At 40.0% G+C, this 20,930-nt stretch overlaps 1 protein-coding gene across 2 annotated transcripts in view; it reads right to left on the bottom strand.

The window, feature by feature from the left end:
* The window catches only part of LOC131693462 (plexin domain-containing protein 2), a 98,167-nt gene that overhangs the window by 24,486 nt on the left and 52,751 nt on the right, over positions 1-20,930 (bottom strand). For both annotated transcript variants that reach the window (XM_058981296.1, XM_058981295.1), the window contains 2 exons: positions 15,893-16,506; positions 9-201 (listed from right to left, as the gene is read on the bottom strand). In XM_058981296.1, coding sequence (XP_058837279.1) covers positions 9-201; positions 15,893-16,506 — 807 coding nt within the window. The remainder of the gene's footprint in view (positions 1-8; positions 202-15,892; positions 16,507-20,930) is intronic.

Raw genomic sequence — 20,930 nt, 5'->3', positions numbered from 1 at the left:
ATGCCTACCATCGTCACGGAATTTGACAAACGAATAATTTGACAAGCTTGTGTCAAAGTTTGCCATTAGGGGAGCAATGTACTGTGTCGATGCCAGCCATGAATGGACGTAGTCACCGGTGTAGAGAAATCCTCCGGTAGCAATCGTGATGTTCCGGATTGGATATCCGTAGTAAGGAAAATCAAACGACAGCAGGACGGTCTGTTGGATATTTTAGAAAAGAATAGATATTAGTATAGTACAATATAGCAACGAGCGAGCACTGTTAGCACCGTCCCATGAATGGTGATCATACATAAAATAAATTGCCTGTAAGAAAACTTCTACATATTGTGTCTTGTTATTGTAAAGTGCGGACCAGCTGCAGCGAGCAGCAGCATTTTGCAATAGCCCATATCAAGCAAACCGCTCGCAGGATCCACTGGAGGAAAGACTACTCACGAGTAGTTGGCAACGAAAGTCGCTCGCATAAATGCCCCAGTTAGGCATAGAGCCTAACTTATTCTGCCACAGCAAAAAATAAACGACCCCTAACTGGACCATAAAATTATTGTAGTAAGAGTTATAACTGAAATTTCTGCTAGGCCAAGTGAGAAACAACTTACATCTCATAGGATTTTTTGTCATTGTCATTGTCATTTCTCAGCCCACACCCTGGCAGACGTTCATCCGCCCATCTAGACTCTGTCAAGATGAGGACCTACAAAGCCTAACTGTTCGTATGTGCTAGTCCGTATAGCACACCAGTTTCTTCCACAAGCAGGCGCCGGCTGTTAACCAGTCCCACAAGTTTCAGATACATTACATAGAGGATAGTTGGAAACAGAAAATGAAGAGATAGTAAAGAGATTTTGGTTTGCTGAAACGAGACAAGAAAAGCAAAATAATTGTGATCAGTTTTTTTTTTTATCGTGCAGATGGGACTGTAGCTTAACGTAACGTCAAGTTCTCTATTTTGTCTGGTCCAATGTATCCTGCTCCTAACAACGCGTGCTAAGTCGTCAGTGATACAATTAAAACTTCGCATTGATTCCGCTTCTATTTTCTTCCTGATCTCCTCATGGGTCCCCTAGGTCAGAAGCGGATCAATCGACTGTTAAGTAAATTAGAGATCGTAGTCAGCCGTGATGTCCGCGAATTTCATACATAGATACAAACTATTTGACGCAAGTTCAGAGCGTGTAACGTCGTGTCATCTAGTCTGTCATCCTATGGAAAATAATCCTACCATCGCCTTGGGGTCAACGTCATATTGGCAAATTTTGCATTGAATCCGCTTCTGTCTCTTCCTAATCTCCTTTTTGTCTCCTAGGTCCGAAGCAGATCAATCGACTATTAATTGAAACGGTAAACATACTAGCAGTATTAGTCCTTACTCGCGAATACTTTTCCCTCAACTGTGCTGTTTCTTCTCTATCTTATAACATAACTCGATTATCCCTGTTCTAGTCAATATACATATTCATTACATTATGGACCAGGCAAACCCTTAATTTTCTATTATTATTATCCTGAGTAGCTATACCAGTGAAGGTATATTAGGATTTCGCAAAAAGAATCTGCCAATAAAGGCGTAAGAAATATTTATCCACTATTAACCATAAAGTTTGCTCGAACCGAATGTCCGCCTGGTTCGACTCGAATAGACCACACCGACCCGAAAGGGTTGCTTATCATTTCTGAGAGCCGGTGTGCTTGGTCGAGTTTAGTAATCATAAGAACAAGTCCTGAATAATTAACTATCTCTTAGGTGCCAGTCCTGCACTCCTTTCCTGAACTAGCCTCATACTCACGATCAAAAGAGTCGACAACTAGTAGGATCCACATGTCCACCACCCAAGTGAATTGATCAACTTGCAAGTAGGAGCACATATCTACCAACCAGCCAAGAAGACTTCCGAATCAATGAGAATGGACCATGCCAGTCGAAGGCCACAGGCCCAGCGCCATCTCGTACAGTGTCATTGTCATTTCTCAAGATGAGAACCTACAAAGCCTAACTGTTCGTATGTGCTCGTCCGTATTGATTTTGGTTTGCTGAAACGAAACAAGATGAGCAAAACAAAACAATTGTGATTAGTATCGTAGCAATAATAAATAAATAAACGATTTCTCCTCTGTTGTCGGTTTCCCTGTTCGCAGTCCTCCCTCCTGTTCCTGATATGTTTGGGCCACTGGCTTTCCATTTCCTTGGCCGTCCCGTTCTCCCGCACACATCGTAGCAGGAGAAACAAATGAAATGACAAAACAAAACAAAATGAAAATAAATGGACGTCTGCTATCTGTGCCTAAATTGATGTTGCTTCTCAGTTTTGCACGACCCAGGGGGGACTTGGCCTTGATCCCAATGCTCTGTCACCGATGTTACGTGATATTCGTTATGGAATATTCTTTGTTTGGGGGCCATTCATAAACAATGTTGTACGTTTTTTTATCCCTGATCCGCTGATACGTCTAAAATTCATTTTTAGTTTTTTTTATCTCGTTACGTGACGCTCTTCCCCTATTGTCAATATCCAACATCATTTATGAATGGTCCCCTGGTGATATATTTTGAGCAGACAATCCAATGAAAAATAGGATTGACAAAATTTTAGTGCGCTCTTGGCACCTTGTGTCACATCTTGATGTTTGTTATACATACTAAGAATACCAAAGCATCCGATGTAATGACCGGAAGATTAGAGAAGCAACTCCTCCCCTTCCCCCCCCAACTTACATCTCATAGGATTTTTTATCTTTAATTTAAATGATGTTAGAACTTACAACGTAGGAACTCGGCTGAGTAAGTTTACTGAGAGCGACTCTAGGGCAAACGTCACTCACACACTGGATTTTTGTCTTGAAATTTTCAGCAAAATCTTATAATGAAAGTAATCTCATAAACTTAATGTCATACATACATCCATCGAAAGGAAGCAAGAAATACCAATAATTTGGAGTCGGAAGAATGACCGGATTTATGGCCGCAATGCTTCTAAAGTTTCAATATTGGGGCTTCATTTCGAGCGGAATAATCTCCAAGATTTTTTTTAACGTGAGTAACGACTGTAAACCTGAACTGAATAAATAGATTTTGACGCTCCCTGATCGGAAATATTCATGAAAATTGCTTAAAAAGTGATTTTATGAAACCAGTCATTAGCAGTGACCTCACTGCTGGTCTACTGTTCGACTGACAGGCAGTAGAATAACAGATGTTTTTGGACCACCTTGGGGAATTCATGGTAAAACATTCTGAAATAGTACGGTTTGGGTACGTAATCTGGATGATTTAATAAATATATTTTTTTTTATGACAAACATATTTTAAACATAGACAAAATCGCGGTTCCGTTTGGTTTTGAGCGCCGCACCCTTAGCGCAGTATCGATAACGAAACAGTAGATGCAGACGTCTCGTGCTGCTTCTCGGACCGCCGACGTTTGGTATGATCCTTACTATTGCGTTCGTTGCCCTCGCCGACTTTTCTCAAGAGTAGTCGATGTGACTTTTGAAGCACAACCGGTTGTCGATTATCACTCCCAACTGCTTCAGTGCACGCTTCGATGCGATCACACGCCCTACGACGTCGATCCGCATCTGCTAAAAATTCCTGGACAGCCGCAGAGTCAAGACCCCATCGACCCCAGTTGGACCGAGAATGGAGAACGCGCGCTGTGGCTTGCATTCACTTCTGCCCTTCGTTCGTCTAGTACAGCAGCACTGCTCTAGAAGTAGCTCCGCAAGAGCTAGCATAGATAGTCTGGGACTCTCATTCTATGCACCGCTACGACGATGGCTTCCCAGCTGGTGCGGTTAATCGCATTGTTCACATCTATCGTGACAACAGCGCAGTATCGATCGCCTATTCGCTTCTGTTTGTTCTCGGCATTCTCGGGCACTGTCCAAATCGCCTCAACTGGCAATACTCCTTTGCGAAACTCAAACTGCATCTTGGATAGTCCGCGCACCCCCTCCATGCATTTCGTCAGTCTGTTACATCATATACGCGTCTATACGAAGCCGAATCCCCCGGTGACCTGCCTGGCTTTGGCAGCAGTACCAGCTTCTGTACCTTCCATATTTTGGGGAAGTTGCCTTCATCTAGTTAGATACTTCTGCAGCACCCTCCTGAACATGTCCGGCTATGCCAAGATCGCAGCTTTGAGCACCACGTTCGGTATTTCATTCAGACCGGGGTCTTTCATTGATTTCAATCGCCTCGACGCTGCTGCGAGCTCGTTGTTAATCACGTGCCAATCGTACGTGTTTGCTTCTCTTCTTCGCTGTACGGTGTACCCTCAACGATTATCTCCAGCTCACTTGTGCACATTTCCACTGGCGGACGGGCCTTTCATCTTTGCCATCATGACTAGATGCGCGTCCACCCAGGGATTGGCGTGTACTTTGCGGCACAGATCTCTGTGGTAATCGGACTTGCTATGCTTAATACATATTCCGTTTCAAAGCGGCTCTCTGAGCCTGCGTTCTGGCTCTGAAAGAAGAGGAAGAAGCGCGTACTGAGTGTTTCATTCCCCCTAAAAGATGTGAGGGTAATGTCTGCGACATAACCGGAAAGATGTAGAATACATAAAGAACCGGTACTTCAAATGTGTTGATACACATTCAATTCGGCTCGTTAATTTCCCAACAGCCGTGTGCAAATTTAGAAATTGATATTTCAGTATAGTGAGATTTGGTTGCTGGTTTTCGGTGAAGTATTTTCCATCACTTTTACTGAGATCTCAGCAAAAAATTGTTAACAGAAATCTCAGATGTTGAAAGTTCGGCAATAGATGCGAAATAAGTTGAGATTCGGCAGAAGAAATTAAGTGTGTACTTATCAGAATTTTCGGATAAATAGTGATCTTGGCGAGGAATATTTGAAATTATTCATTATAAAAAATATGCGTGGGTACTGTTTGCGACATAACCGGAGTGTCGTGACTACACTTCGGGAGGTCAATTCAAATCTAATGACATCACGTTTGAATAGGAAATTTTGAAATGATTCTTTGATTCCTTCGCCAATTATTTTTCCTCTTTTCAAATCTGCAACATTATTTGAAAATATTGTGGGAATGTTATTGATGAAAAGCTGAAAATGCGTTTGACAACACTTTCCACTAAATGGATGGTGGGGCAAAGACACATATTCGTTTTGGTTAGTAGCAGAAAGGAATGAATTTTCACAAATTTTCGAAAATTTCAGTTTCCTAGAATAAACAACATTGCTTTCCAATCAGATAGTGCAAAATATGAGTGGATACTGTGAGATATAATCGAAGTATCGTGACTACACTTCGGAGTGATAATTCAAATCTAATGATATTTAACGGGATCACGTTGGAATGGGAAATTTTCGAAAATATAAATTTTATAAATTTCTTCCTTCACCAACTATTTCCTTTCTTTTCAAATCTGCATCATTATTTGAAAATATTGTTGCAATGTTATTGATCAAAAGCTGAAAATATGTCTGGCAACACTGGTCACTGGATGAAGGGTGAAGGAAAGACGCATACATATTATTAGCATTAGTAGCAGAAAGAAATGGAAAAGCACATTGTAAGAAAACGAACTAGAGAGCGATAGATTGCGTATTCACGCGAATCGGTTTTTCTCATCATTCGTTTGACTCTCGTACAAGGATGCAAAATGCCTACCTTTTCTACGGCTGTAATTTTTCTACCTACATTCTCCATACCCCCAACATGCTGCTGTCGCTCGCTAGTGCAGGACGTCCAGCGCTGTACGGCAGCCTGTAAGCAAAGCAGTAACATGACAAAAAAATACTGCGCCCAGTACAGCCACCAGAGGCGAGCGGTACAGCTTTCCTCATTTTACACCTTTTAATATTTTTAATTTATTCAATATTTTTAATCACAAACAACGACAATGAATGCGGTTCATTTACGCCACGACCGGCATCAACGCTTTCGCGTGCGGGCCCTCTCCCTTTGACTATGCAGAGAAAAGTGTACAAATCGAAAGAACAAACTTTACTATGCCACACTCTCACCGAGCAGTCGGAGCACAGCAGCAAAACAAAAATGTATTCTACTGCTGTAGGGGAATTGTGGAAAAAACCGACACCCCACAACTTTTCCTAGAAATCAAATTTTTATTCATTTCATAATGATACATTATTATTAGTACGTTTATGTAGAGCATTTGAAGAAAATTGGATTTACGTTAGTTCGCCGAATGTCATAAAAATAAACAAAACATACGACAGCAGCGTTCATACTCGTCTGGATGTAAAATTTCGTTGGTAGATTTTAAGGTTTTAACGGAACAAAAGCTTTTCAAATCACCCCATTTTTCAGTACCTATTATTATCGGCCTTTCCTATGATCAACTAGGTGCATTGAAGATGAGTTTGAGAAATTCAATATTTTTAATTGCTCTTATAAAAAAATGTGCGCTGTTGGGGTAAAACCAACACCCTTTGGTTAGGGTAAAACCGACACACTGTTAAGATGGTTGTGTTTACTTGCGATGCATTACAAAAGGCTGGGGATCTTTGTGAGACTTCAATTACACTATTAGCACACTACAGTAATAGCTGAAATACACAGAAATACTTTTATTATGTTTATTTCTTATAAGTCTCTTTAAAAATAAAAAATTGGAATTTTTGCTTATGTGATTCTATCGAAGCTTTTGCTATTTCTGCAAAAAGCTCATCAAACCGAATTTCTAGTGTTCTCTTGGTTTGTCATAGACGAACTTTATCACAATGAGACAATGATATTATGTATACTCCAATAGATCGTTGATGATCAGAGTCCGAAAAATCATCGATCTTACCCCTATAGGGTGTCGGTTTTACCCGCAGTGCCTACAAAAAGTCACTTTGGTTTTCAAGTTTTACAACCAATAATTTTTAATGAAATTAATTTTTCGAAGCGCTGAAAAAATTAAGTCTTGTTAAGAATTTTCTGAAGAAGAATTGTGCATTAAAATTATAATTTTATTGGTTTTGTGGCAACTTGGAAAAAGTGTTAAGCTTAAGGTGTCGGTTTTAACCATAATTCCCCTACGGGAAAATGTACTCGGTTTGGCTACCGTTCTGGCAAGAGCAGTAGTGATGCGTCGCTGTACGGCTTGTGAAAAGGTAAATATACCGGAAAAAATGTAGTTTACAGGTACCGTTCGCTTCCCTGCTCTCGTATTAGGTTTGTTCCAGTACCAGGAGAAACTGAAAGTATTCTTGAGCAAAGAGGTAGGAAACCGTTCCAGTATTTGCTTCTTTTTTCTTCTAGTAGCAATCGGAGTGAATAGGAGCAAGTAGTTTTCGCTCCTGTTTGCTGCGGAGCAACTTTCGTGTATTGGAACATACCTGTTACCAGCCAGCATCAGCAACAGTAGCGAAGAATTATTCGCGCCATGGCCCCGAAAGATTGCTTTTCAAATTGCATAGGTATTCTTTTGATCTTTTTGTTATTACCGGTACGAACCAAGCGGGATTTTTGTTTTTCCTTCACATTTCCTCCTATACCGTGACCATATGCGCATATGTTGCCAGTACGAATATAACACACGAATGATGCCGAACTCGCATACGGCCCCCAGTTTTGTACTTCGTTTAGTTTGCGTTCGAAGCCAAAGGGGCTGGTCATCGAAAGGAAAGAACATACTACCTTTTACTAAAAGTGTGTTTGTGATCGATTCAGTTTGTGTTCGAAGCGAAATGGGCAAGGCATCGAATGAAATCAGTTCACTTGCATTGAGAAAGAGGAGCAAACACTGTTCAAGATTTGCGGCCCGTGCGTGTAATTAGCGGGAACCAGTCAGGAATGACCTTCAGTCAGATTAAAAATTGTGTTTTTCCGTGGATGTTTATGCTAATTTCGACCCGTCGGAAAAAATAATAATAGTTGGTGAAGGAAAAGATGTTGAAATTTCATTCTTGGTTGACGGTTTGATAACGCTGATAAGAGCTAATTAGTTTTCCAAAGAAAAGCGTTTCTGGGTGGGATATTTTTGTTCGAATTGACAATTGGTACTCGTTACCAGCGCAACCTTATCGTTACAGTCAGTTCACGGAGCCGGCTGAGTCTTAATAATCATCTTCTCTCCCGATGTTAAAATGTAGTCCATCCAACAAGGTTAACTAATAGAAACCGACCAATGCAATGGATGGATTTGCTGACGGATTGCAAACTGATGCTATTTACATGGATCTATCTGCGGCCTTCGACAAAATCAACCATGATATCGCAATAGCGAAACTGGACTAACTCGGCATTCATGGACAACTTCTGCGCTGGTTTCGTTCCTACCTCGATGGAAGGCAACCCCAAATCAGCATTAAGGACTGTCTATCTGCACCATTCTTCGCTACATCCGACATACCATAAGGAAGCCATCCTGGTCCAGTAATATTCCTCCTCTACTTTAATGACGTCAATATCACATTACAAGGACCCCGTCTTTCTTTCGCCGACGACATGAAAATTTTTCAACAAATATGGGATAAAACCGATGCCGAGCTTCTTCAGAGGGTACTGAACAGCTTTAGTACGTGGTGTGATCTAAACAGAATGGTTTTAAACCCGAGCAAATGCTCAATCGTTACGTTCACACGGAAACGCCATCCGACTCAGTTCAACTACCATTTCTTCGGCTCGAGCATTCCAAGACACTCTCACACCAAGGATCTCGGAGTCATTATGGATTCGGCATTAACGTTCAAACCACTTACTTCATACATCGTGGATAAGGCATCACGACAGCTTGGGTTCATCTTCTGAATAGCTAAAAACTTCATATAGGGGAGCCCGGGGCTAGTTGACGATTGGGGTAAGTTGGCGGAATCCCTTTTTTTCTGTTTCTATTACATATATAACGCTGCCTTTTCTTGTGTACGTCAAGTTATGTGAAACCCGTTATCCAATGTGTTTTTGTTGTAAAACGAATTGTTTGGTGGAAGTTGTGGGTGATATTGTGCTTTCGAGCATACCAAGTAAATTTTCTAAATTTTAAATACTTTGCGTTATTTAGGGTGATTTTAAATTTATTTCCCGAATGATTATATTTTTCGATTGCGCATGAAAAGAGCTTTCAGTATCCACATAGATATCACAAACAAGTTATTTTTTAAATAGTTTTTAATAAAATATGCGGTTGGGGTTAGTTGGCGGTGCTGCACGCCGGGCAAGTTGGCGGTACTATTTACAGTGCAAAAAAGCCATTTTTATTTCTGGAATTCACCCCAAAGTAAGAAAATCTTTTTCATGTGTATCTCACCAATGTAGGAGACATTTATTCTGGCCAATTGCATGAAGAATTCCGAAAATTAGCTTTTGAATAGGGAGTACACGTCAAAGTCAAAATGCCGGAGCATTGAAACTGAAATATAATAGCAAATGTCGGTTAATAAACAGTTTTCTCGAAAAGAATTTCAGCACGTTCCAAAAGGACCCTTGAAGTAATTGAATCTCCATTTGATTGCTTAGTTTTTTGGCGTATCCTCACATACCGCCAACTTACCCCTGGGCCGGGGTAAGCTGGCGGGTTTTCCGCGTCGCATATTTGTGTCTCTAAAAATGGAGACAATGCATCCTGCTCTTTTATGCCGTGTGTTCTATTTTGCAAGATCTAGCAACATCAAAGCGGTAAAAATTGAAAACTGAAAACACCGCCAACTAGCCCCGGTCTCCCCTACTATACGTATACTGTCTTAAATCGCTTTATTACGCGTTGGGCCACTCAACGTTAGAATATTGTTCTGCTGTTTGGAATCCATACTACCAGAACGGGATTGACAGAATCGAGGCTGTCCAACGCCGGTTCATACGCTTCGCCCTCGGCATCTCCCATTGCGAAACAGATTTCAGCTGCCGAGCTATGAAAACCTTTGCCAGCTAGTACACCTCGATACGCTCAGCATTCGGAGGGACTGCTCTCGAGCCCTGTTCGTCTCGGACTTACTCTGCTCTTTTAGGAGAACAAACTATGGTCGCCACAGCGCTGTGACCGGACTTCCTCGAGTCTTCAATAGAGTTGCTACAGGCTTCGACTTTCATTGGACTATAAATGATTAAAAATATTTTTTTGTCTATCCTTAAGTGTAACTAGGGTTGGGACCACCATTGGAGCCAAGGGGCCTGTTGGTGTTTATACAACAAATAAACATATTTAAAACCGTTTTTTTCGTATGCTATCTTCCACCCATCGGAAATGAAAATGATAGCCACTGCAAGTAGCACGTAATGACCCAAACTGATACATCCACTAACCATGCACAGCTCACAAATATTTCCTTCTCGATATTGTACAGCCATTCTGTTTGCACCAAGCAGCCAAATACAAATGATAATAGAAACAAATCTGTAGCGAACCTATATTTAAAACTTTTCATCATTTAAGTTTCGATTGGTGCACCATATTGACGGCTCTGATCGAGATGCGATGAAAATGTTCACACACACAACTCGGAAAGTAAACAACATATCCAAATACTAAAATAATAGTGTCTAATGCAGTGGTTTTCAACCGGGGGTGAATTCACCGCCAGGGGTAAATTGGACGATTGTTGGGGGTGAATTATGTGGGACAAATTTTAACGTTCTCGTCGGGTATTTGCTTTTATATATTATTTCAGTATGTCAAGAATTCAGATGCTTACTGAGAGTTCCCTGGAACAGTTTTCTTATTGTAAAATTGCGCATTCATCCAATTGAAAATCTTTTTTACAGGGTAATAGGGTTACCACCTTTGGTAAGGTTTGGTGTGAAATTTCACTTCCCTGGCTAACGACAAAAATCCAAAAGCACCGGCCACTCACGCTGTGGAGGAGCAGCCGAACAACCTTTGCTCTCTACCACAGCTAAGTACCGTGAATCAGGCAGGAAAGCGGTAGCATCTGTGAAGCACACCGCGGTGTCTTCCGAAATTTTTGCTGGGCACAAAATATTTGGTTATTCGTCATCACAGTCGCTAGGAAGGTTCCAACAAAGTAGCAAATCTTTTCTATCTGGCCAACAGTTAAGGTCCGCTTCTAGAGCAGTCAACATTAACACCGGAGAAACTCATTTGAACATATTGAGTTAAAATTATTCATCGTATCACTATACTCGGAGAAATAGATGCAAAACCCGGAGGCAATGAGATCCTCTCCAAAAACTGGAGGGGTAGCAACCCCACAGGGTACCGATGCTAAACAATTTTCAGAAAGGGGTACATCGTGGGGATCAATATTCGGAAAGGGGTACATGGAACGAAAAAGGTTGAAAACCACTGCACAGTGGTCCAGATCGCTAATTTAGGAGGAATTTTTACTTTCTGACAAACCTGTATAATTTAGCCGTATCATGTCTTAGGATGAATTTGTGTACTTTAGAAGATGCTTCTTTTTATTGGAATAGTTATTAGGGTGGTTCTAATTTATCTAAAATACGAAAATAAACTTTTTACTGATGAAAGATAGAGCTCCACAGTCTTCCACAAAGTTGTAAAGTAACTTATTTTGAATAAATTTGTTGAACATATTAAAGCTCTATCTCTTTTAGTTTTTGTTATACAAGAAATTTAAAAAAAAAAGATTAGGGTGTTCCTGAAAAAAACGTTTTTTTAGTATAACTTTCGTATCTTTTACTTTTTGTTAACACAACCTTTGAACAGCTTATTGAAAACTTCAAGCCGAGTATTTTTCTCCAAGACACCGAAGGTCTAACTTTTTTCTTTAAAAAGTTATGGACACTTTTCGTTAAAAAAAATAGCCTATTTCAAGGCTCAATATCGCTGATGCGGGCACCTAAAATTGAATTCTGTTTCCACCACATGAAAGACCATACTTATTAGTATATTTGAGCAAAAATTGGCGAATACGATATTTTTTTAAAATTTGCAATTTAGATTTAAAGTTTGTAGTTTTGCAGGTTCAACGCATTAAAGCATTTACACACATATCGTTGTATTATGAAAAAAGCCACTTTCAAATATCATTCTCTCATCGCAGCAAGCTTTGCATAAGTGAAACGACTGTCAAAAAAGGTTTCTGATTTTATTCGTTTTAAATAAAACTAGTAAATATGGATATTAGTCGAAGAGAGTTGGCGAATTTGCTTATTGCTGGTAAAAAGACAGATGAACTGCTTAAGTTCATTACAAGTAGTAATCCAAATGTAAAATTGAGACTTGTTAGTGCTCGGAAGAAAATAAAAATCTTCATGTTGGAATTTAGAAGGTTGTGGATTCGGAGTAAGCGCACGCAAATTCGGTTTGAGCTGGAAAATTTTGTGTGGCTTGAAGGAAAGCTAAGATTCGAAGTCGAAGGTAAAGGTAAAGGCCGAAAGAGGAAACCATTTTCCGAAATATGTCGCAGAGCCAAAATAAAAAGATTAGGAAAGTTGCGCGATAAGTATTCCACGGAAGAACTTGGTTTAGCGTCAGCCGTCAACGCTAATTCTACTGGTTTCCGTTTAGTTGGCAGACAAATCGAACGATTGTCGAAAAGTCCCGTCAGATCTACCGTAGAGAATTTAGGATCTATGGCTGTCCCGATTGCAGAAGCGTTTACTGCGGAGGAGGCACTTAGATTTATTTGTGAAAATGATTTTTCTAAGGCGCAGTACCAAAACATACGCAGCTCAGTTATGCAGAAGGGTTTGGACATTTATCCCGCGTATAATAAAATAGTAGAAGAAAAGAAACTATGCTATCCGATCGGTATGTACTATTCTCAAAGATTCGTCCCTGAATCAACAATTTTTTTCAGGAATTTCTGTTCAGCCTTCTTGTGCGTATGTTCCCCTTCAAGCTCTTGTTAACCATACCGTGGAACGACTCATCTCGTTTCTGAATATTGGAGTTCTACCACTGCATCCTGAGGATAATACGTTTGTTATCTTTAAGTGGGGCTGCGATGGAAGCAGCAACCATTCCCGGTAGGCAACATTATTTTTCTTCTAAACTTTGACTGACAGTCTCTTTTCCACTTGAACATAGATACAAGCAAATGTGCGTTGACGAAGATGAAAATGGAGAACTATTCGAGTATAACGATTCGCATATATTTGCTCTATCTATAGTACCTTTACGTGTAGTTAGTCGCCGGAAAGATGAGCCAAGAGATTGCATTCTTTGGAATAATGATTTTCCATCTTCAGTATCCCTGTGCCGACCAGTAAAATTAATTTTCAAGAAGGAAAATCCTGAACTAACAAAGGATGAAGTTGCCGCGATGAACAAGCAAATCGATGAATTAGTCCCGACTATAGTAAATGTTAATATGCGCAAGATTCCGATTAGTTCAAGCTTCATATTTTCCATGGTTGATACGAAGGTAGTGAATGACGTAACAGGCACACCGTCTCAAGCGTGTTATATATGCAAACGCTCCGGAAAGCGATTGAATGATCCTTTACTGGAAGCCAGCGATCCACCGGATAGTTTATATGTTTTTTCACCTTTACATGCATTAATACGAGCAATGGAGTTACTATTGAATATTGCTTACCGTTTAGCTCTAGCAAAACCGCGTTGGCGCGTAGGCAAAAATACCAGCGAGCTTAAGGAACGACAAATAAAAATTCGACAAGCGTTACGTGACCGTTTAGGTCTTCGTATTAGCGAACCTTTGCCAGGTGGCGGAAATTCTAACGATGGTAACACAGCTCGAAAATTTTTCAGAAACCGAGATGTCGTTGCAGAAGAAACCGGGTTGGACGAAATGTTGCTAGAACGTCAACAATCATCAACAGCAAATTGGGAATTAACGCGGATGCTTACCGGAGTTACGCCGAAGATACACGATTGATTTATGTACGCCTGTATGGTTGGTACGCTCTCTCACCAACCGTGCATAAACTCCTGGTCCATGGAGGAAGCATTATTCAACATAACATGCTGCCAGTAGGTATGTGCAGTGAAGAAGTTCAAGAAACCAGGAATAAAAGTATTCGCAGATTCCGAGAATTCCACGCACGCAAATTCGATCGACTCGTCAATCTTGATGACGTTTTCAAGAGACTTCTTCGAATTCAACGAGCACCGCTGGATATACCTGAAAATGCAATGCATCTACTTTTGAATTAATTGGCATTGAATAAATTCTCCTTATATAAATCATAAATTGTTGTCATAGCCAAATTATTTTTAATGAACACATTCTGTATTGTTGATATGTAAGCAAAACAGAAAAGGAAATACAAAGGCTTTAGGCAATTTCTTTTATGTCGCTATGCGATAAAATTTAAAACTTTGGTTAGTAAATTTAAAATTACATGCTTAAAAAAAATAATATTTTCCAATTTTTGCTCAAATATACTTAAAAGTATGTTCTTTTCTATGGTTCAATCCGAACTTACTTTTATTTGCCCCAATCAGAGATAATGACATTTGAAAAAGGGCTATTTATGAGCGAAAAGTTTCCATAACTTTTGAAAGTATAAAGTTAGACTTTCAGAGTTATGAAAAAACGTGGATTGAAGTTTTCTAAAAGCTGTTCAAAGGTTGTTTTAACAAAATATAAAATTTCTTTCGAACATTAACAAGTCTCAATTTTACATTTGGATTACTACTTGTAATGAACTTAAGCAGTTCATCTGTCTTTTTACCAGCAATAAGCAAATTCGCCAACTCTCTTCGACTAATATCCATATTTACTAGTTTTATTTAAAACGAATAAAATCAGAAACCTTTTTTGACAGTCGTTTCACTTATGCAAAGCTTGCTGCGATGAGAGAATGATATTTGAAAGTGGCTTTTTTCATAATACAACGATATGTGTGTAAATGCTTTAATGCGTTGAACCTGCAAAACTACAAACTTTAAATCTAAATTGCAAATTTTAAAAAAATATCGTATTCGCCAATTTTTGCTCAAATATACTAATAAGTATGGTCTTTCATGTGGTGGAAACAGAATTCAATTTTAGGTGCCCGCATCAGCGATATTGAGCCTTGAAATAGGCTATTTTTTTTAACGAAAAGTGTCCATAACTTTTTAAAGAAAAAAGTTAGACCTTCGGTGTCTTGGAGAAAAATACTCGGCTTGAAGTTTTCAATAAGCTGTTCAAAGGTTGTGTTAACAAAAAGTAAAAGATACGAAAGTTATACTAAAAAAACGTTTTTTTCAGGAACACCCTAATCTTTTTTTTTAAATTTCTTGTATAACAAAAACTAAAATAGATAGAGCTTTAATATGTTCAACAAATTTATTCAAAATAAGTTACTTTACAACTTTGTGGAAGACTGTGGAGCTCTATCTTTCATCAGTAAAAAGTTTATTTTCGTATTTTAGATAAATTAGAACCACCCTAATAACTATTCCAATAAAAAGAAGCATCTTCTAAAGTACACAAATTCATCCTAAGACATGATACGGCTAAATTATACAGGTTTGTCAGAAAGTAAAAATTCCTCCTAAATTAGCGATCTGGACCACTGTGCACTGGTCTTATGGCCACGTTAGGCCTTTCGTTTGAAACTAGTTTCGTTAAAATCGGTTCTGTCATTGCTGAGATACATGACATTAGTGTACATACACAAACACATACAGATATTGTCCCAATTTGTCGAACTGGAGTCGATTGGTATATGAGACTCTGCCTTCCGGGCCTCGGAAAAAGTTTTCAAAGTTGGAGTGAATATTTGCTAGCGACGCCAAAAATGAATGCGTCCCAAAAGGTCACACTATGATTATGATTTCAATGACCATCTGCTGAATCATCTGCTTGCTTTCTTTAAATTTCTAACACCTAGTATGTTTAGAACACTTGGCAATTGCTCAATCAAATCAACATAATTTTGAAAGTTTGCGCTTGAGAAATACGAAAAGGTATATGTCATCAATAAATCGTGTAGAATAAACACAAACAATAAATGGGGTATTGATCTAGTGATAACATGTTGATTCCAAAATGCAACCACCGCTAGGTATAAACCAATTTAGTCCTTACCGTGGCTCTCCGGTGCGAATTGGACAGCAAACTGCTCACGTTCATGTTATCCAATCGGTTCCAGTACGCATCGCTCGCACTCTTATCAGTCGTCCAAACGCTGTTGTAGTATGTGTGGTAGTCCTCCTGTGTGTAGGTGATGTTATGATTCTGCAGAGTTGTATTCAGATCAGCCTCGCTTCTCTCCACCGTGTCGATATTGATGGCATCACTTAAAGGGTCAACCGTTGAGGTACTGCCGCCTAACTTAGCCACCCCAAGACCACTCTTGGCTTCTACAGACACATTGATTGCACTGCCGCCGGAAGGCGTCGAAACTGTCGTAGGCTCTGCACCCGGTTTGATGGACACAATAGAGAATTCTCTCCGCTGACCCGTCCCGTTGTATCCCAACAGATGGTCGGTGTACACAGTCGAACTGTTCAAATTCAGTGGTTTCTTACCGGTGAGATTTTCGTTCATCAGTTTCTGTTTCGCTACGCTGGTTTTGTTCTCACTAATTGGTGGCTTGTGGCCAAACATCTGTACACTATCCAGCGTTTCCAATTCACCGGACGATTTTGTCGGTGGGTCTGATGGTTTTGAGCGCCGCACACGCAATGGCACCGAAGAATCTGAAAGCAATAGGATAAATTTCTATGAGAAGGCATTCGCGATCAAAAAAATCTTTAGAGCAGAAAAATGTAAATTACGACATGTAACAAGTAAGGGGCCGTACACAAATGACGTAGCTTTTTTTCGACGATTTTCGACCCCTCCCTCCCCCCTCGTGGCATTTGGTCACAAAACTCAAACCTCCCCCTCGTAAATAACGTAGCATTTTCCTACACCCCCCCCCCCTCCTTGCGCAACGCTGCCGGGGGACGAAAAAAATTACATATGTTCCTTACAGCAGGTTTGATGGCTTTTATCAGCATTTTCATTATAACAGCAAATTGCGTACAAAATAAGCCCATTTCATCACAAATATAGTGTTTACGGTTGAAAATCCTGATTCTATGAAGCATTCGTTCATCTAAATTACTAAATTTTGTTTGGTTGAATCCGAAGAGAAAATTTAATTAAGCTACCAAACTAAGTCTACCAGTTAGTAACATAAGCTAATTAATGTAGTAAGTTAATTCCGCGTACAAAATGTTTCGTTGTTTTTTGCGAGCTTGTGAATTTAAATTTATTTCTGTTGGGAATGGAGGAACATTAAATTATTTTCTCTACTCTTAAAAAAATTTAAACTTAATGCTACGTCGCACAACTCCTGACCCTACCCTCCCCCACGTCACACTTCGTCACAAATTAGGTATACCCTCCCTACCCCCTAAAATGCTACGTCATTTATGCATGGCCCCTAACAGTAATGTAAATGAGGAAACCAGCTTTGTGCGAGGGGGCAAATGTTATCGCGTTGATAAGGGTGTTTAAGCTGCAATTAAATGCCTCATCCTAATGAGCGCCGGCGCCTTCGAAGGGTCAGACTGCGCCGTCTTCGTCGACATCGAGTCATGTCTGGAAATAATCAGTATTACAGAAGACAACACTCATTTCACGAGTCGTCGATCGTACAGGCATAATATTGACATACGCATTTATAAACAATATTACCTAATCGGGGCAAAACGGCTCGCATGATGGTCAGATACGAAAAAAAAACAAATTTCGAGTAAATCATTTTTCATACAATCTGATTGGTACTCCTTATCCCTTATCACGAGTTAGTCGAGAAGTAAGTTCTATACGTTACCCATTGCGAAGATTTGTTAAAAACAATAATTCACACACACCAAGTACGCTTGTCTGAATCCGCCCTACCCAAAGTTCCCGCTTGTGCAAGTTTCATTATCTCTCGATCCTCAATATATTGCAATGCAACAGAGTAAGAATTCTCATGCTTCGAGAAAGGGGGCGGATACTTGCCTACAGTATAAATTGATGTGTGAAGATAAGGTTTGATCGTTAGTAATTCGCAAGCTATAAGTTTCTTTTATTGATATTGCTCACGGCAAAGAATAACCGCACAATGTGAAATCGATGACGTTAGTTGCGTTCCCCCAACTGACGACGGCGTCAGCTGGCAGGATTGACCCCCAATGAGGTTCATTGCGCAATGATTGAGAAAAAGTGCTGTGTAGGGAAGTATGTGGCAGTGTGGTAAGACAATTAAACAGATAGCTTTCATGTAAATTAGATTGTCGTATCGCATCACACAATTTTTTCTGTCCGATGGAAGCTTCATAATTCTAGAGAAATTGTTAATTCTCGAATCTACAAACAAGATAAGTAAACAAATACTTGTAGTTGCACGGCCCTTGAACAGTTCTCATCATAGATTACTGTTCACATCAATTTCACCGTTCTCTATTAATTATTGTGTTCAATTGATGGAAACACGACTACGTTTAGTGTGACGAGGACCGACCTTGTGCTACCACCTCCGCTTAATAATTGTATATATGTATACCTAGAAAGAAGCATCGGCTAACGGCAAAGATTGCGATAAAAGATTGCACCTCCCCACCAACCCAGATCTGTCGGATCCCATCAGTTTCGAAGCCTTCAACGTTTGCGTTGAACTCAATTAAGCACTCCAAAGCGTATTGATGTGCTTGCTTCTTGTCTGAAGGTCAATCATTTTCTCTGGTGTACGAAGTGTACCGTAGAATGGAACAGCTTTGCACGACTGAGTGCAATTCGATCGAAGAGTTCTAGTAAAACCATCATAGAAACAATCTAGTCAAAACAATTAGAAACAATATATGTCATGGAAAATTATATTAGCGATTCTATATCATTTGTCGAGACGATCATCAAAAACAAACGGTAGTCGTAAAAGGACGGTAGGAACAACCAACAAAGAAGCCACTGTCCCTATTTCTACTGCGTATAGTGTGAAAACGAGACGAGTGACTCAACAGAAGTTTACAGATTTACAACCAAAATTTTAATTCCTTCCAACATATTATCTTGCATTCTTTGACTAAAAATAATCGACACGTATGTTTTGTTTTGGCTGAATATGATTTTTTTGTCAAGCTATTAGTTTTTTTTTTCCTTTTGAAGTTCATAAAATAGAACATTTTTCAATCACTGATAACTAAAAAACAATTCGATATATGGTAAAAAAAATTTCGAGGGTTGTGCTACTGGAGCTGTAGACCTAGGTTCTCGGAAAGGCTCCCGTCAGAAGCACACACTACAATTTCAGACGAGACAGGCAATGGCGCCCTCCAAAACACTGCTTTAGGCCAATTGCAGCGGGCCGTGATTCTGAATGTGATATTCATTGTACGGTTCAGGTATATGGTGGCGTAGGGATTTCGTGATCGCGTGTATCATCGCGGAGGACTCGAGCATTTCTATGCTAACGCATTCGATCGCGTGTGAGTTTGTATATCGCGTGTGCTAACGTGTAACTTCGCGTGCATAAATTCTATATTAAAACCGTGTGCTTTTCGCATATTCGCGTGTGTTCTAGATCGCGTGCAGACCGTGAATCTGATACTTAATTTTTCGTGTTCGGTTCAGATTCCAGAAGAGTGGGTTCCTCCATATCACTAGAGGTCCCAGTCATGTCGCCATGGAACGTGTGGTCTAGTGTATATGAGCTTGATTTTTTGATTGGATGTATTTACCTAAATTGCTAGAATGGAGAGTAGATTTGCGGACGTGACCGATTCATGATCGCGTGCGTTCGAAACCGCGTTTGTAACTTCGTAAGTACTAAAACGGTCACATTATTACCGGAGTGTTATTAAGTTTGCGTGATCGCGGGCGTAGGTAAGCGTAGATGATTGCGAAGGGCTTAAGCTTCGTATGTTGACGTGTTTGTGGCGTGTACGTGACTTCGCATGAGTAAATTCGATTTTGTAACCCTGTGGCCATTCACATATTCGCGTGTGTTCTTGGATGGCCACGCGGACCCTCATTCCTCAGAGTTGTCCTACTGGAGTCTAGTGCAGTTATTTTTTTCTTAACTCTTCAATTTTATTTTTTTTGTTTCTTTTTTTATTATATATTTGCGAGATCGCGAGCGTAGGTTGCTTGGATAATCGCGAGGGGCTCAAATGTTTGCATGCTGACGTGATTTTGTAACTTATTTGCCTGTGCTCTTGAATGATCGCGCGAACTGTGAGTCTGATATTAAATTGTCTAATAGGTATAAACGTATCTTCTTAATTGGTACAGCTGAAGGCTTGGACCTAGCCTTCTAGGATCGAGAATAGAATTCCGGACGTGACCCATTTGAGATCGCGTGCGCGCGGGCATTTTTGTAGGTACCTGCTTGAGACCGCGTTTGAGAATTCATGAGTGTTTAAACGTTCACTATCACCGAGGTATGCGTGGGCGTTCGCGAAGGGCTTAAGCGTTTGTATGTTAACGTGTTTTTCGCGTGTGCTAGCGTGTATGCATTCGATTTTGTGACTGTGCTACCATTCACATATTTGCGTATGGTCTTGAATGATCGCGCGAGCCATTAATCTGATATTAAATTTTAGTGTGTGGCTCTGACGCTAGAAGGGAGTGAGTTCTCTCGTATCAACTGTAGTTCCCGATTATGTCGCCATGGAACGCGTTATCTGTTGGCGGGTGTAGAATGGCACTATAAACTCGAAAAGAAGAGACAAAAGGCGATAGATCAGAGATGTAATAGATTAGGTACAAGATACAGCTGAAGTTATGTTCATCACTTGACAAATATACATTAGTACTTCAAACACTACTAATACTTGAATAGCCAACCACCACACGTAGCATAAACTTTCTCAATTATCTATTCCTTTGTTGGTTGATTGTTGGTTGTGAGCTGGTAAAGAGAGGAAAAGTATAGAACAGAAAAAAGGCTCACATCAGCCCTCCCGGCCTCCTCGATACACCACTATCGAGGCATATTGTAATCAACACCTTGAAGCGGACTTCTTATATAATTCAAATCCTGAGAAGTCATAATGATTGGTGGATTATTAACATGAGATCTAATTAACCACCATAGTAGAACTTGGTGCAAATAGGAACTAAACATAGATAGCTCTATTGGATCCCAGCA

Source organism: Topomyia yanbarensis, chromosome 3 (genome assembly GCF_030247195.1).
Source record: "Topomyia yanbarensis strain Yona2022 chromosome 3, ASM3024719v1, whole genome shotgun sequence".
NCBI classification, from domain to species: domain Eukaryota; kingdom Metazoa; phylum Arthropoda; class Insecta; order Diptera; family Culicidae; genus Topomyia; species Topomyia yanbarensis.
This window is presented reverse-complemented; position numbering and strand designations above follow the sequence as displayed.